The 14330-nt window shown below is 35.6% G+C and overlaps 1 protein-coding gene across 2 annotated transcripts in view; it reads left to right on the top strand.

The window, feature by feature from the left end:
* The window catches only part of LOC145676209 (frequenin-2-like), a 102565-nt gene extending 88447 nt beyond the window's left edge, over positions 1–14118 (top strand). For both annotated transcript variants that reach the window (XM_081747132.1, XM_081747133.1), the window contains exon 7: positions 13684–14118. In XM_081747132.1, coding sequence (XP_081603258.1) covers positions 13684–13845 — 162 coding nt within the window. In that variant the 3' untranslated portion in view covers positions 13846–14118. The remainder of the gene's footprint in view (positions 1–13683) is intronic.
* Positions 14119–14330: the final 212 nt, after the last annotated feature.

Here is a 14330-nt window from a genome sequence, read left to right as displayed (position 1 = left end):
TTTGAGCTTTCGATTCAAAGGGTCTAATTCCACTTAAAAGCTACAATTTTGAACACATAGTACCAAGACACCAATAGTACAAATTCTGATAGTCCGTGAACATATTGAGTAGAATTTGAGCTCTCAGAAAAAACAACTCCCGGAATTTGATTAATAATTTCCAACGATTGCATGTGTGATCAGGAGATCAATTTAAATGCTCTAAGTCCATGTGAAAGGTGGTCCTGCCAACTTCACGCTGCAGGACCACCGAAAGCTCAACTTCTCAAACTCCGTCCAGATATTCAGTAGAATTTGAGCTTTCAAAAGAACCAACTAACGGAATTTGAGCTTTCAATTTAGAGGGTTTAACGTTTAACTCCATTTCAAAACTGCGCCACTAACAGCTCAAACTCTGAAACTCGGTGCAGAATTTGAGTAGAGCTTTAGCTCTCAGAAAACCGACTCCCAGAACTTGATGTTTCAATTTAAAGACTCTAAGTTCATTTGAAAGATGGTCCTGCCAACTTCACGCTGCAGGACAACCGAAAGCTCAAATTCGGTCCAGATATTCAGTAGAATTTGAGCTTTCAAATAAAACTAACTTCCAGAATTTGAGCTTTCAATTCAAAGGGTCTAAGTCCACTTAAAAGCTGCAATTTTGAACACATCGTACCAAGACACCAACAGCTCAAATTCTGAAACTCGGTGCAGATGTTGAGTAGAAATTAAGTTCTCAGAAAAATCAACTCCTAGAATTTGAGCTTTCAATTTAAAGGCTCTAAGTCCATGTGAAAGGTGGTCCTGCCAACTTCATGCAGGAGGACCACCGAAACTTCAAATTCTCACCACATTTCAAATAAACTTAGAGCCTTTAAATTGAAAGCTCAAATTTTGGGAGTTGGTTTTTCTGAGAGCTCAATTTCTACTCAGATCCTGCATATTTCAGAATTTGAGCTGTTAGTGGCGCAAGTTTTAAGTGGACTTAGATCTTTTAAATTGAAAGCTCAAACTCCGGGAGATGGTTTTTTGAAAGCTCAAATTCTACTGAATATCTGGACGGAGTTTGAGAAGTTGAGCTGTCGGTGGTCTTCCAGCGTAAAGTTGGCAGGACCACTTTTCACATGGACTTCGAGCCTTTGAAATTGAAAACTCAAATTCTGGGAGTTGTTTTTTCTGAGAGCTCAAATTCTACTGAATATCTGCACGGAGTTTCAGAATTTGAGCTGTTGGTGTCCTGGTACGATGTGTTCGAAATTACAGCTTTTAACTGCACTTAGACGTTTTAAATTGAAAGCTCAAATTCCGGGAGTTGGTTTTCTTGAAAACTCAAATCCTGGTGAATATCTGGATCGAGTTTGAGCTTTCGGTTGTCCTGCAGCGTGAAGTTGACAAGACCTCTTTCAAATGAACTTAGAGCCTTTAAATTGAAAGATCAGATTCTAGGAGTTGGTTTTTCTGAGAGCTAAAACTCTGCTAAAATTCTGCACCGATTTTCAGAATTTGAGCTGTTAGTGGCGCAGTTTTGAAGTGGACTTAGACCCTCAAAATTGAAAGCTCAAATTCCGGGAGTTGGTTTTTTTGAAAGCCCAAATTCTACTGAATATCTGAACGGAGTTTGAGAAGTTGAGCTTTCGGTGGTCCTGCAGCGAGAAGTTGGCAGGTCCACCTTTCACATGAACTTAGAGCCTTTAAATTGAAAGCTCAAAATCTGGGAGTTGGTTTTTCTGAGAGCTCAAATTCTACTCAATATCTGCACGGAGTTTCAGAATTTGAGCTGTTGGTGTCCTGGTACGATGTGTTCAAAATTGTAGGTTTTGAGTGGACTTAGATCCTTTAAATTGAAAGCTCAAATTCCGGGAGTTGGTTTTTTTGAAAACTCAAATTCTACTGGATATCTGGACGGAATTTGAGAATTTGAGCTTCCGGTGGTCTTGCAGCGTGAAGTTGGCAGGGCCACCATTCAAATGGACTTAGAGCCTCTAAATTCAAAGCTCAAATTCTGGGAGTTGGTTTTTCTGAGAGCTCAAATTCTACTCAAATTCTGCACCGAGTTTTAGACTTTGAGCTGTTAGTGGTCCTGCCAACTTCACGCACCTGCAATTGTCGATTTCTATGTTTTGGGTAACATTGTTTGAATTTTGTTAGGCACGTGTTATATACTTCTCAATGATTTCCAACGATTGCATGTGTGATCAGTAGATTATGAAGAAACATTTATTTCCCATTTAATACCTTATTTTACGACAATTGGTCTTACTTTTCATGAGAAATTTTAGAACTCTTGAAGTGCTACTCAGAACTCTAGAAAAATATAGAGATTTTAAGATTTTTGATTTTGAATGAAATTAACAGCGAAACTTTAAAATCGCTATAGAATCTTTATTTACCCAGAACTATTGGTCTAACCTAGCAAGAACTCTACACCTCTTTGACTTCTACTCAGAACTCTAAAAAAGTATAGACATATTAATTTCTTGAGTTTTTGATGAAGTTAGCAGCCAAATTTAAATCTTTATAAAATCTTTATTTACCCAAAACTATGGGTCTAACCTAGCAAGATCTCTAGAACTCTTTGAGTAATACTCACAACTCTAAGAAATTAAGACATTTTATAATTTTTGGTTTTGCGTGAAGGTAGCACCAAAACGTTAAATCATTATAAAAACTTTATTTACCCAGAACTATTGGTCTAACCAAGCAGGAGCTCTAGTACTCTTTGAGTGCTACTCAGAACTCTAAAAAAAATAGACATTTTAAAATTTTTGGTTTTATTTGAAGTTAGCAGCGAAACTTTAAAAAAGTTCCGATAAAATGTTTATTTTCCTAGAACTATTGGTCTAACCTAGCAAGAACTCTAGAACTCTTTGAGTGTTACTCAGAACTCTAAAAGATATAAAGATTATGAGATTTTTGGTTTTACGCGAAGTTAGCACCGAAACTTTAAAATCGCTATAAAATCTCTATTTACCCAGAACTGTTGGTCTAATCTATCAGGAACTGTACAACTCTTTGAGTGCTGCTCAGAACTCTAAAAAATATAGACATTTTATGATTTTTGGTTTTGCGTGAAGTTAGCACCGAAACTTTAAAATCGCTATAAAATCTTTATTTACCCACAATTATTGGTGTAACCTATCAAGAACTCTAGAAGTCTGTGAGTGCTACTGAGAACTCTAAAAATAGAGACATCTTAAGAATTTAGATTTTGCATGAAGTTAGCACCGAAACTTTAAAATCGCTATAAAATCTTTATTTACCCAGAACTACTTGTCTAAGCTAGCAAGAACTCTAGAACTCTTTGAGTGCTACTCAGAACTCTAAAAAAATAAAGACATTTTAAGATTTTTGGTATTGCGTGAAGTTAGCACCGAAACTTTAAAATCGGTATAAAATCTTTATTTACCCAGAAATATTGGTCTAACCTATCAAGAACTCTAGAACTCTTTGAGTGCTACTCAGAACTCTAAAAAAATATAGAGATTTTAAGATATTTGGTGTTGCGTGAAGTAAGCACCGAAACTTTAAAATCGCTATAAAATCTTTATTTACCCAGAACTATTGATCTAACCTATGAAGAACTCTAGAACTCTTTGAGTGCTACTTAGAACTCTAAAAAAATATGGAGATTTTATTTTTTTTGTTTTTGCGTGAGTGTAGCTCCTCAACTTTAAAATGGCTATAAAATCTTTATTTACCCAGAACTATTGGTCTAACCTAGGAAGAACTCCAAAACTCTTTGAGTGCTACTCAGACCTCTAAAAAAATAAAGACATTTTAAGATTTTTAGTATTGCGTGAAGTTAGCACCGAAACTTTAAAATCGCTATAAAATCTTTATTTACCCAGAAATATTGGTCTAACCTATCAAGAACTCTAGAACTCTTTGAGTGCTACTCAAAACTCTAAAAAAATATAGAGATTTTAAGATATTTGGTGTTGCATGAAGTGAGCACCGAAACTAAAATCGCTATAAAATCTTTATTTACCCAGAACTATTGGTCTAATCTATCAGGAACTCTAGAACTCTGTGAGTGCGACTCAGAACTCTAAAAAAATATAGAGATTTTATTATTTTTGTTTTTGCGTGAGTGTAGCTCCTCAACTTTAAAATGGCTATAAAATCTTTATTTACCCAGAACTATTGGTCTAACCTAGGAAGAACTCCAAAACTCTTTGAGTGCTAGTCAGAACTCTAAAAAAATATAGAGATTTTAAGATTTTTGTTTTTACGTGGTTAGCACCGAAACTTTAAAATCGCTATAAAATCTTTATTTACCCAGAACTATTGGTCTAACCTATCAAGAACTCTAGAACTCTTTGAGTGCTACTCAGAACTCTTAAAAAATATAGAGATTTTAAGATTTTTGGTGTTGCGTGAAGTTAGCACCAAAATTTTAAAATAGCTATAAAATCTTTATTTACCCAGAACTGTTGGTCTAACCTATCAAGAACTCTAGAACTCTTTGAGTGCTACTCAGAACTCTTAAAAATATAGAGAGTTTAAGATTTTTGGTGTTGCGTGAAGTTAGCACCGAAACTTTAAAATCGCTATAAAATCTTTATTTACCCAGAAATATTGGTCTAACCTATCAAGAACTCTAGAACTCTTTGAGTGCTACTCAGAACTCTAAAAAATATAGAGATTTTAAGATTTTTGGTGTTGCGTGAAGTTAGCACCGAAACTTTAAAATCGGTATAAAATCTTTATTTACCCAGAACTATTGGTCTAACCTATCAAGAACTCTAGAACTCTTTGAGTGCTACTAAGAACTCTAAAGAAATAAAGACATTTTAAGATTTTTGGTGTTGCGTGAAGTTAACACCGAAATTTTAAAATCGCTATAAAATCTTTATTTACCCAGAACTATTGGTCTAAGCTAGCAAGAACTCTAGAACTCTTTGACTGCTACTCAGAACTCTAAAAAAATATAGAGATTTTAAGATTTTTGGTGTTGCGTGAAGATCAAAATTTTAAAATAGCTATAAAATCTTTATTTACCCAGAACTATTGGTCTAATCTATCAAGAACTCTAGAACTCTTTGAGTGCTACTCAGAACTCTTAAAAAATATAGAGATTTTAAGATTTTTGGTGTTGAATGAAGTTAGCACCGAAACTTTAAAATCGCTATAAAATCTTTATTTACCCAGAACTATTGGTCTAACCTATCAAGACCTCTAGAGCTCTTTGAGTGCTACACAGAACTCTAAGAAAATAAAGACATTTTAAGATTTTTGGTGTTGCGTGAAGTTAGCACCAAAATTTTAAAATCGCTATAAAATCTTTATTTACCCAGAACTATTGGTCTAACCTATCAAGAACTCTAGAACTCTTTGAGTGCTACTCAGAACTCTAAAAAAATATCGATTTATTAAACTTTTGGTCGCTAACTTCACGGGGGTGAGGTTTTGGCCCGGCGAGATTTTGTCCCGCGAGGTTTTAGCCGGCAAGATTTTGGGCGGCGATGATTCGGCCGCGAGATTTTGTCCGTATCCCGGCGTATGCTGATGATGTTAATTTAACAGGGGATAATCGGAGAACAACGGAAAGAAATGAAGAGGTCTTATTAAACGCTTGCAGGGACATGGGTTTACAAGTAAATGCAGAGAAAACTAAATAACCGAATTTCTTCGGGATCGAAATAATGCATATTATAGATGGGTCAAAATATTAAATATTACTTTTGACATTGTGGATATTTTCAAATATCTAGGATCAATACTAACAGACCAAAACCATATACATGAATAAATTAGACGCAGACTAAAGCAGTGAATTTATGCTATTATTGAACTCAAAATCTTTTGTCGTTGCAAATTCTGTCGATTAATTTGAAACTTAAAATATATAAAACTATAATCATGCATGTTGTTTTGTATGGTTGCTAAACATGATCGCTTACTCTGAATGAAGAACGTAGACTGAACGTATTTGAGAACAAGACCCTAAGACGAATATTCAGATCCAAGAGAAACGGGAATGGGGAATGGCGGAAACGTAATAACGAGGAACTGCACAATTTATACGGTATACCAAACATTGTTAGGGTCATTAAATCTAGGAGGCCCAGGTGGGCAGATCATGAGTCAGAATGGAAGAAAGGAGGAACGCTTTCAAAGTCTTAACTGGAAGAGCAATCGGAAAACGACCATTAGGAAGTCCTAGGCGTAGATGGAAGGATAATATTAAGATGAATTTAGCAGAAATAGGAATACAAAGTAGAAACTGGATCCAGTTGGCTAAGAATAGAAGTTAGTGGAGAGCTTTTGTCAACGCGGCATTGAATCTCCGGCTTCCATAGGCCATAGGGTTAGTTAGTACTTATGTTGTGTGTGACGAAATAACGGTTTTTAGCGAAAAGCACAATTTCACATAATTTGGAAAACAACACAGAACCATCTGTTTAAACCACACTACTCCCAAGCCACTCACAACATTTTTCATTTTCTTTCCTAGCAAGGCCAATTTTCAGCTTCTTAAAACTCTGAAGTCTCAGCGGCTCACAATAGCTGCCCATGTCCGGCTGTTTATTTAAAGGAAAAATCTTCGTTTATTTTATCACTCAAAATTGCATGAACTGAAGAGATGTTAGTATTCTGCCTCCACTTGCCACATCTCAGCGGCATTGGACTGAAGTTATTATCAGACTTGCAATCGCTTGGTCACAGAAGAGCAAGCCAAATCTTTGATAGGCAATCATTCAGGCGTTGATAAAGAGCATTGAAACAGAAAATGAAATGAAATCTTTGTCACACGATTATGCCAGTTAGGCTAAATTAGACGGTGATGATGAGAAATGAATAAAATGGTGGAATGAAGAAAGTGGGAGGAAACGGGAGAACCTCGAGAAAACTCACGAGCACGGTGTTTGTCCACCACAAAGCTCACTTGACGAGAGCAGAGTTTGAACCCGGGACCCTATACACCATAGATGAACGCTCTACCACTGAGCCACTGCGGAACCCAAAAGAGAAAATGAAAATGACAACAAAATGCTTTAAATTTTGAAACTGCATAGAAAAACTACTCCCAATCTGTCGAATTAATGTTTGGATGCCACCAACAGTATGAGGACGAGCATTGTCATGCAGCAACATAACTCCTTTACTGAGCATTCCTCTAGTTTTGTTTCGGATTGCATATTAGTGTTGTTGAAGCGTTCAAACGAAACGGTGAGTAGTTGGGTGACACTAGCGAGATTTTTAGTCGAGGAAGGTTTGGACAAGTTGATCACTTGCTCTGACAAGTGTTTGAACATTGGTTTGAAATTATGTCGAACAATAGTTTAAACGGCGTGTTCTTTCATGTAAAAATAAACATGTTTTACTATTATTACGAAACGGTACTTAATTCCCGGACAGGTCTCGTGTATTTTCATCCCTTGCCACCAATGCTATCCATGAGTAACCTTTTTAAATCTAATTTTATGTGTACAATCGTTTGTTAGCTGTTGCGTTGTCAATTAGTAGTTTGAAAAATAACTTCGTTGATGAGTTCGAAACGTAACATAATATTAAACAATTTGTTGAGAATAAAAAGCGTCGTTTTTTCTCTATGCTAGAATCATATTTTATTCGATTTTTGAAAAGTATTCTTTGTGAGAATATGGACTAAATGTTTTAATGTACGAGATAATTTTTTAAAATTTGATCTGAGTTCTGTTTAGACTCCATTTCAGCAGCGAGGCTATTTGCGATGTGGACCCACAGCTTAATGTGGGATCCGTACGACATGTGATCCCGCCGGGAATCGATCCTATATCCCCAAAATACGAGATCAGATGTGCCAATGATTATCTATGCTAAATAGAAATTACGATAATATAATGCGAGGGCCACTCAAAAGGTTCCCAGAATGATGATGTAGTTCTCGCATTTGTGATGCAACCAGAGTGAATTTTGTACGATATAGTCCTTACGTTCTCTAATTATGAATATGACAAGTGTGAACATGTTACAACACTGAGTTTACGAGTAGTGTACCTAAATGTAAGAGTTTGTGGTGATCAGTTGGTGCATTGTCGCGTTCGAGCAACGGACCAACATCAAGTCTTTATACGAATTGGAGAAATCTGCTTCAGATGCCTACTTTAGTAGCCTTGTAATAATAGTAATAATACCTACTTTAGTAAAGTAATGTAGAATTTCTGTAGAAATAGAGGTGAAGTAGCATCAATATACCCGAACCACCGTTAATAATAGACGTCGGTCTGTCTCCTGTTTCTGACTCGAATTTCTGAAGAGTACTCGGACTTCTCTTATATGTGAAATAACGCATGACATTTCGAGAAATAGATAGAAAGAAAGGCCGTAAGGTCGTGTGGCAATGTTACGTGCAAAATTCTAAAGATAAGTCAGTATCTTGCCAATATTGTAAACATAAATATGTATGCGCGAATGTTGATAAAATGGTGAGACCTGTCTTCTGATAGTTACCCAAACTAATTTATTCATAACATTTAAAAAAAAATATGTTTATATCTGTAGTAGAAAGAATCAAGTTTAGAAAAACCACTTATACATAAATTTAAACTGTTTAGCGGTGTAAAAGTATGTTGAGTTACTATACCATTTTCCCCACATATTTACTTGCATAGGACATATTGTAAGTAAATATACATTTTGATTTCAGCCCCCGCCAAGTGAACTTAGTGGTGGACAAACACCGTGCTCGTGGGTTTTCTCGGGGTTCTCCCGTCTCCTCCCACTTTCTTCATTCCACCATTTCATTCATTACTCATCATTACCGTCTCCTTTAGCCTCACCGGCACAATCGTGGGACGTAAAACTCAAAGATTTCATTTCATTTTTTCATTTTAAATATACATTTATGCGTACTCTCTAACTATAATAAAATATTAATAAAATAACATAATACCGTTCAAAATATACATTTTAAAGAATCCTCTGGAGACAACAGTAATAATACACTGTGATAGGAAAACGAATTTAATTTTGAAATCATAATATAGTAATAGATGCAACTCTATCCATCACGACTCTGGAACTCACTAAAGAAATAATAAACACTTCTGACCAGAGTATATACACTTGTTTATTAAAAACTAAATTCCAGTGTAACAGTTTCAACAACGTAACGTTGTCTTCATCAGACACTAACTGAAAGAGATATCTTAGAGCGCAGTTATATATACTAAAAGTGAAAGTCCTTGTGTGCATGGGAAGCCACCTGGGTCGGACTTCCCCGGGCGTCATCTTCCAGCCACCTGCCCTGACTTAATTACCCTCCCACCTGTGTTTATCTTTTCCAGACACACCTGTTGTTTATCCTGACCAATTGCCTTAAAACATTTTCTCTTAATCTACCTCCGATGCCTATTAGAAATAAATAACAGACTATACTACATACAACTGACTATAAATACAGCAATACAAATATATATATATATATAGACATAAAAATAAACTATAAAATATAACAATATATAAAACTCTATATAACTATATACAATATTAAACTATAACAATATATATACTATTAAATATATGACTATAAATTACATATAAATATGTTCAATCTTGTTTTTTCCTTTCAATTTGTTCTAATAATTTATCCCATAGATCATGTATTAACAGTCCACTTGTCCAGTTCATTAATTAGTCACTTTTCTCTTTCTTTATTCTTCGTGCTTCCTTCCATTTTCTTATCATTGGCCTATTCTCCCTTTCTAGCCCCTTTACACCTTCCCAATCTATATCATGTCCCGTTTCTTTAACATGTTTATATATGGCATTGTTTTCTCTCATAAGTCTCACATCATCCCTATGTTGTTTAATTCTCTCCCTAAGTTTTTTCCCTGTTTCCCCTATGTATATCATATCACAATCCTTACACGTCACTTTATACACTACACCTTCATCTTTTTCACATATTTCCTTCGTTCTACTTTTCGCTTTCTTGATCATTTCCAAAATTCTTCTTCCTCCTTTTCTGTACGTCTTCACACCACCTCTTCTAAGTAAGTTCTTTAGTACTTCTGTCTTCTCTCTATAAAGTTATATAGAGTTTTATATATTGTTATATTTTATAGTTTATTTTTATGTCTATATATATATATATTTGTATTGCTGTATTTATAGTCAGTTGTATGTAGTATAGTCTGTTATTTATTTCTAATAGGCATCGGAGGTAGATTAAGAGAAAATGTTTTAAGGCAATTGGTCAGGATAAACAACAGGTGTGTCTGGAAAAGATAAACACAGGTGGGAGGGTAATTAAGTCAGGGCAGGTGGCTGGAAGATGACGCCCGGGGAAGTCCGACCCAGGTGGCTTCCCATGCACACAAGGACTTTCACTTTTAGTATATATAACTGCGCTCTAAGATATCTCTTTCAGTTAGTGTCTGATGAAGACAACGTTACGTTGTTGAAACTGTTACACTGGAATTTAGTTTTTAATAAACAAGTGTATATACTCTGGTCAGAAGTGTTTATTATTTCTTTAGTGAGTTCCAGAGTCGTGATGGATAGAGTTGCATGTGAAATTCCTCTGAATCTGAAAAAGAGGATAGATAGGTGGAAGGACAGGAGAAGGAAAGAGATATCAAAGGAGCAGCAGATAGTGTTCTTAAGAAAGTGTCTACAGGAGAACACAACACCCAAAGGATTGAGAGTGAACAAGAAAGGTGTGCATTGTGATTCAGTGAAATACAAGAAACTAGTTAAAAAGTTAGAAAAAGAGTTGGTGTGGGACGTGATAAGAAAAAGGACCAAAGAAAATAAAGAGAGTGACAAAGTGACCAAGAGAATGTGGTCCGAGATAGTGGATAGACTATCAGTGTTTGCAAGAGAGAGTGTAGTAAAGAATTTGGAAGAATGGGAAAATAGTTTTAGGGAAAAGGAGAGACTAAGATTACGGAGGAAAGGAGAAATATTAGGATGGGAAAAAGAGAATAAGACAATTGGTGAAGAGAACAGAGTGGTAGTTATAGGAAATGTGGATCTAACGGAGGAAGAAAGAAAGTTCTTAAAACTGGGACACAAATTTAAAGTGAAAGACGAAAAAGTGGATATCAAAGAAGTAGTGTTTTCGGTAGAAGAAGCTATCATGGATGTGAAAGACAAAGAAGAGAGAGAGAGAATAAGGAGGAGAGCGGTGGCGATAGTGAGACAGAATGCTTACGTTAGAAAGGGGAACCTTAGGAAAGAAGAAAGGGAGGGCTTAAAAAGACTGAGGAAGAGGAAAGACGTGGTTATTGAGCAAGCGGACAAAGGAGGTGCAGTGGTAGTGATGCAGAAAGAATGGTATGAAAGAAAATTGGATGATCTTTGTGATGAAACATACGAAGTCATAGGAGAGAAGAAGATTAAGGATGAGGTACTCAAGGAAGTGGTGGAGAATGGAAGAAGAAAAGGGTTTAAAAAGTGGGTAAAAGAAGAAGGAAGGATTCCAAAGATGAAAGGATTCCCGAAGATTCACAAGGAAGAGATTAAGCTAAGGCCAGTGTTGGATTGTAGAGGAAACTGTCTAGAACCATTGGAAGAAGAGTTAAGAAAAATAGCAGAAGAGATACGGATAGGTCAAGAGAGTCATCGAGTAAAGAATACGGAGGAAGTGAAAAGAATGTTAGAATGTATAGGAAATAAGAAGGAGAAAACAATTATGTTTAGTATTGACGTTAAAGCAATGTTTCCGAGTATAAAGAGGGATTACATAGTGAAAGTCATAGAAGATGAGATGAAAGGGAGAGAAATAAGAGACTGGAAGAAAGAGAAGATAGTGAAAGCCTTGAGAGTAATATGGGACAATAGTTTTTGTACGATAGGGAACAAACTAGTCAAGATCAAGGAAGGACTAAGTATAGGTTCAAGATTAAGCCCAGTGTTGTCAGAATTGGTGATGAACAGATGGGAGCAGAAAGTGATAGAAGAAGGTGGAAACAACCTAATATTGTTTTGCAGATACGTGGATGACTGTTTGGGAGTATGGAGAGGAACAAAGAGACAACTGGAAAAATTCGTAAAGAAGGTTGAAGATGAAGAAAAAGGGATAAGACTGGAAAGGGAAGTGGAGAACAACAACATTATAAACTTCCTGGACATGACTATAGAGAGAAAAGATGGACGATTTACAACAAGATGGTATAGGAAAGAATGTGCAGCAGGAGTTTATTGCCACGAAAGAAGTGATGTGGATTACAGCACCAAAAGAAACTTCATAAGGAATATGGAGAGAAGAATAGAAGAAATAGATACTGAAGAGGAGAAAAAGAAGGAGGACATAGAGAAGTTCCACAGTTTACTAGAGCAGAACGGGTACAACAGACAGAAGTTAAGGAAGAACAGAATTGAAGAGGAAAGAAGGAAAGGAAGGAGAAAGGAGAGAAAGGAAGAGGAGGAGAACAAATGGCACGGGATAGAGAGCATCGGGGAGAAGACAGAAGTACTAAAGAACTTACTTAGAAGAGGTGGTGTGAAGACGTACAGAAAAGGAGGAAGAAGAATTTTGGAAATGATCAAGAAAGCGAAAAGTAGAACGAAGGAAATATGTGAAAAAGATGAAGGTGTAGTGTATAAAGTGACGTGTAAGGATTGTGATATGATATACATAGGGGAAACAGGGAAAAAACTTAGGGAGAGAATTAAACAACATAGGGATGATGTGAGACTTATGAGAGAAAACAATGCCATATATAAACATGTTAAAGAAACGGGACATGATATAGATTGGGAAGGTGTAAAGGGGCTAGAAAGGGAGAATAGGCCAATGATAAGAAAATGGAAGGAAGCACGAAGAATAAAGAAAGAGAAAAGTGACAAATTAATGAACTGGACAAGTGGACTGTTAATACATGATCTATGGGATAAATTATTAGAACAAATTGAAAGGAAAAAACAAGATTGAACATATTTATATGTAATTTATAGTCATATATTTAATAGTATATATATTGTTATAGTTTAATATTGTATATAGTTATATAGAGTTTTATATATTGTTATATTTTATAGTTTATTTTTATGTCTATATATATATATATATTTGTATTGCTGTATTTATAGTCAGTTGTATGTAGTATAGTCTGTTATTTATTTCTAATAGGCATCGGAGGTAGATTAAGAGAAAATGTTTTAAGGCAATTGGTCAGGATAAACAACAGGTGTGTCTGGAAAAGATAAACACAGGTGGGAGGATAATTAAGTCAGGGCAGGTGGCTGGAAGATGACGCCCGGGGAAGTCCGACCCAGGTGGCTTCCCATGCACACAAGGACTTTCACTTTTAGTATATATAACTGCGCTCTAAGATATCTCTTTCAGTTAGTGTCTGATGAAGACAACGTTACGTTGTTGAAACTGTTACACTGGAATTTAGTTTTTAATAAACAAGTGTATATACTCTGGTCAGAAGTGTTTATTATTTCTATAGTAATAGAATGCACTTTTTGTGATTGCAAATAAATTTCCAGAATATTCCCATTCTTGGGAATTTTCCTGGGAATATTCCCTGGGAATATTCCCGAAACATGTCTTCCCGGGAACTTTCCCATCACTAGATCGTCTTGATCTGGGACCTGGGTCAAGGTACCCCTGACCAAAATCTGGTAACTCTCGGTCCACTGGTCTGGTCCCCAGGCTGCACACACACAGACAGACAGACAAGCACACAAACAAGCTTTATTTTATCTATATTAGATTAAAAGAAGATAGATTATGTGACTAATATTTAACTTCTTTTGTTTTAGGGTGTACAGGTCGGTGGACCTCATGTCGTGAAACAAAAAGTAGACAGAATATTCGACATGATGGACGACAATGGGGACGACAAACTCACAGAAGAAGAATTTAAAGAGGGCAGCAGAAATGATCCACAAATTGTTAGCGCCCTTAGCTTTGGTCCTATGTAGAAAAAAAAAACACGGCGGGGAAAAACAAACTAAAACATAGTGCACTTCATGATTTTATTTTTAGTTTAATTGGACGTTTAACAGTGAAAGTTAAATTGGTTGTGTGACTTGATTGTTGTTTCAGTGAAACCATGATACATCGATGTGAAATGCTAGTATAAACTCCTTAATCTATTCCTTAATAATGTGAGAATCTTAGCCAGAAGCCATTACATTGCTATTATTAATAATTTGGTTGCATAAAAATGCCAGTTGTCTCTTACTGCTTGCCTTTTTTTATAAATATTTTAATATCTTTGTCATACAAAAGGAAAGAATATGTTATCTAAAACCAATGAGCATTGTGAACTTTAAATCAGTTTAAATATATATTTTAATGGAAATGTAATTAATATATTTGATGTAACAGCTTTCACCAATTATCAACGTATTTTATGACGCCAATAATAACATTAATAACCTGAAATATACAAATAATAGTCTTA

Source organism: Thermobia domestica, chromosome 18 (assembly GCF_964235325.1).
Source record: "Thermobia domestica chromosome 18, izTheDome1.hap1.1, whole genome shotgun sequence".
Lineage (NCBI taxonomy): Eukaryota > Metazoa > Arthropoda > Insecta > Zygentoma > Lepismatidae > Thermobia > Thermobia domestica.
The sequence above is the reverse complement of the archived record's forward strand: the minus strand, read 5'-3'. Positions and strand labels throughout refer to the sequence as shown.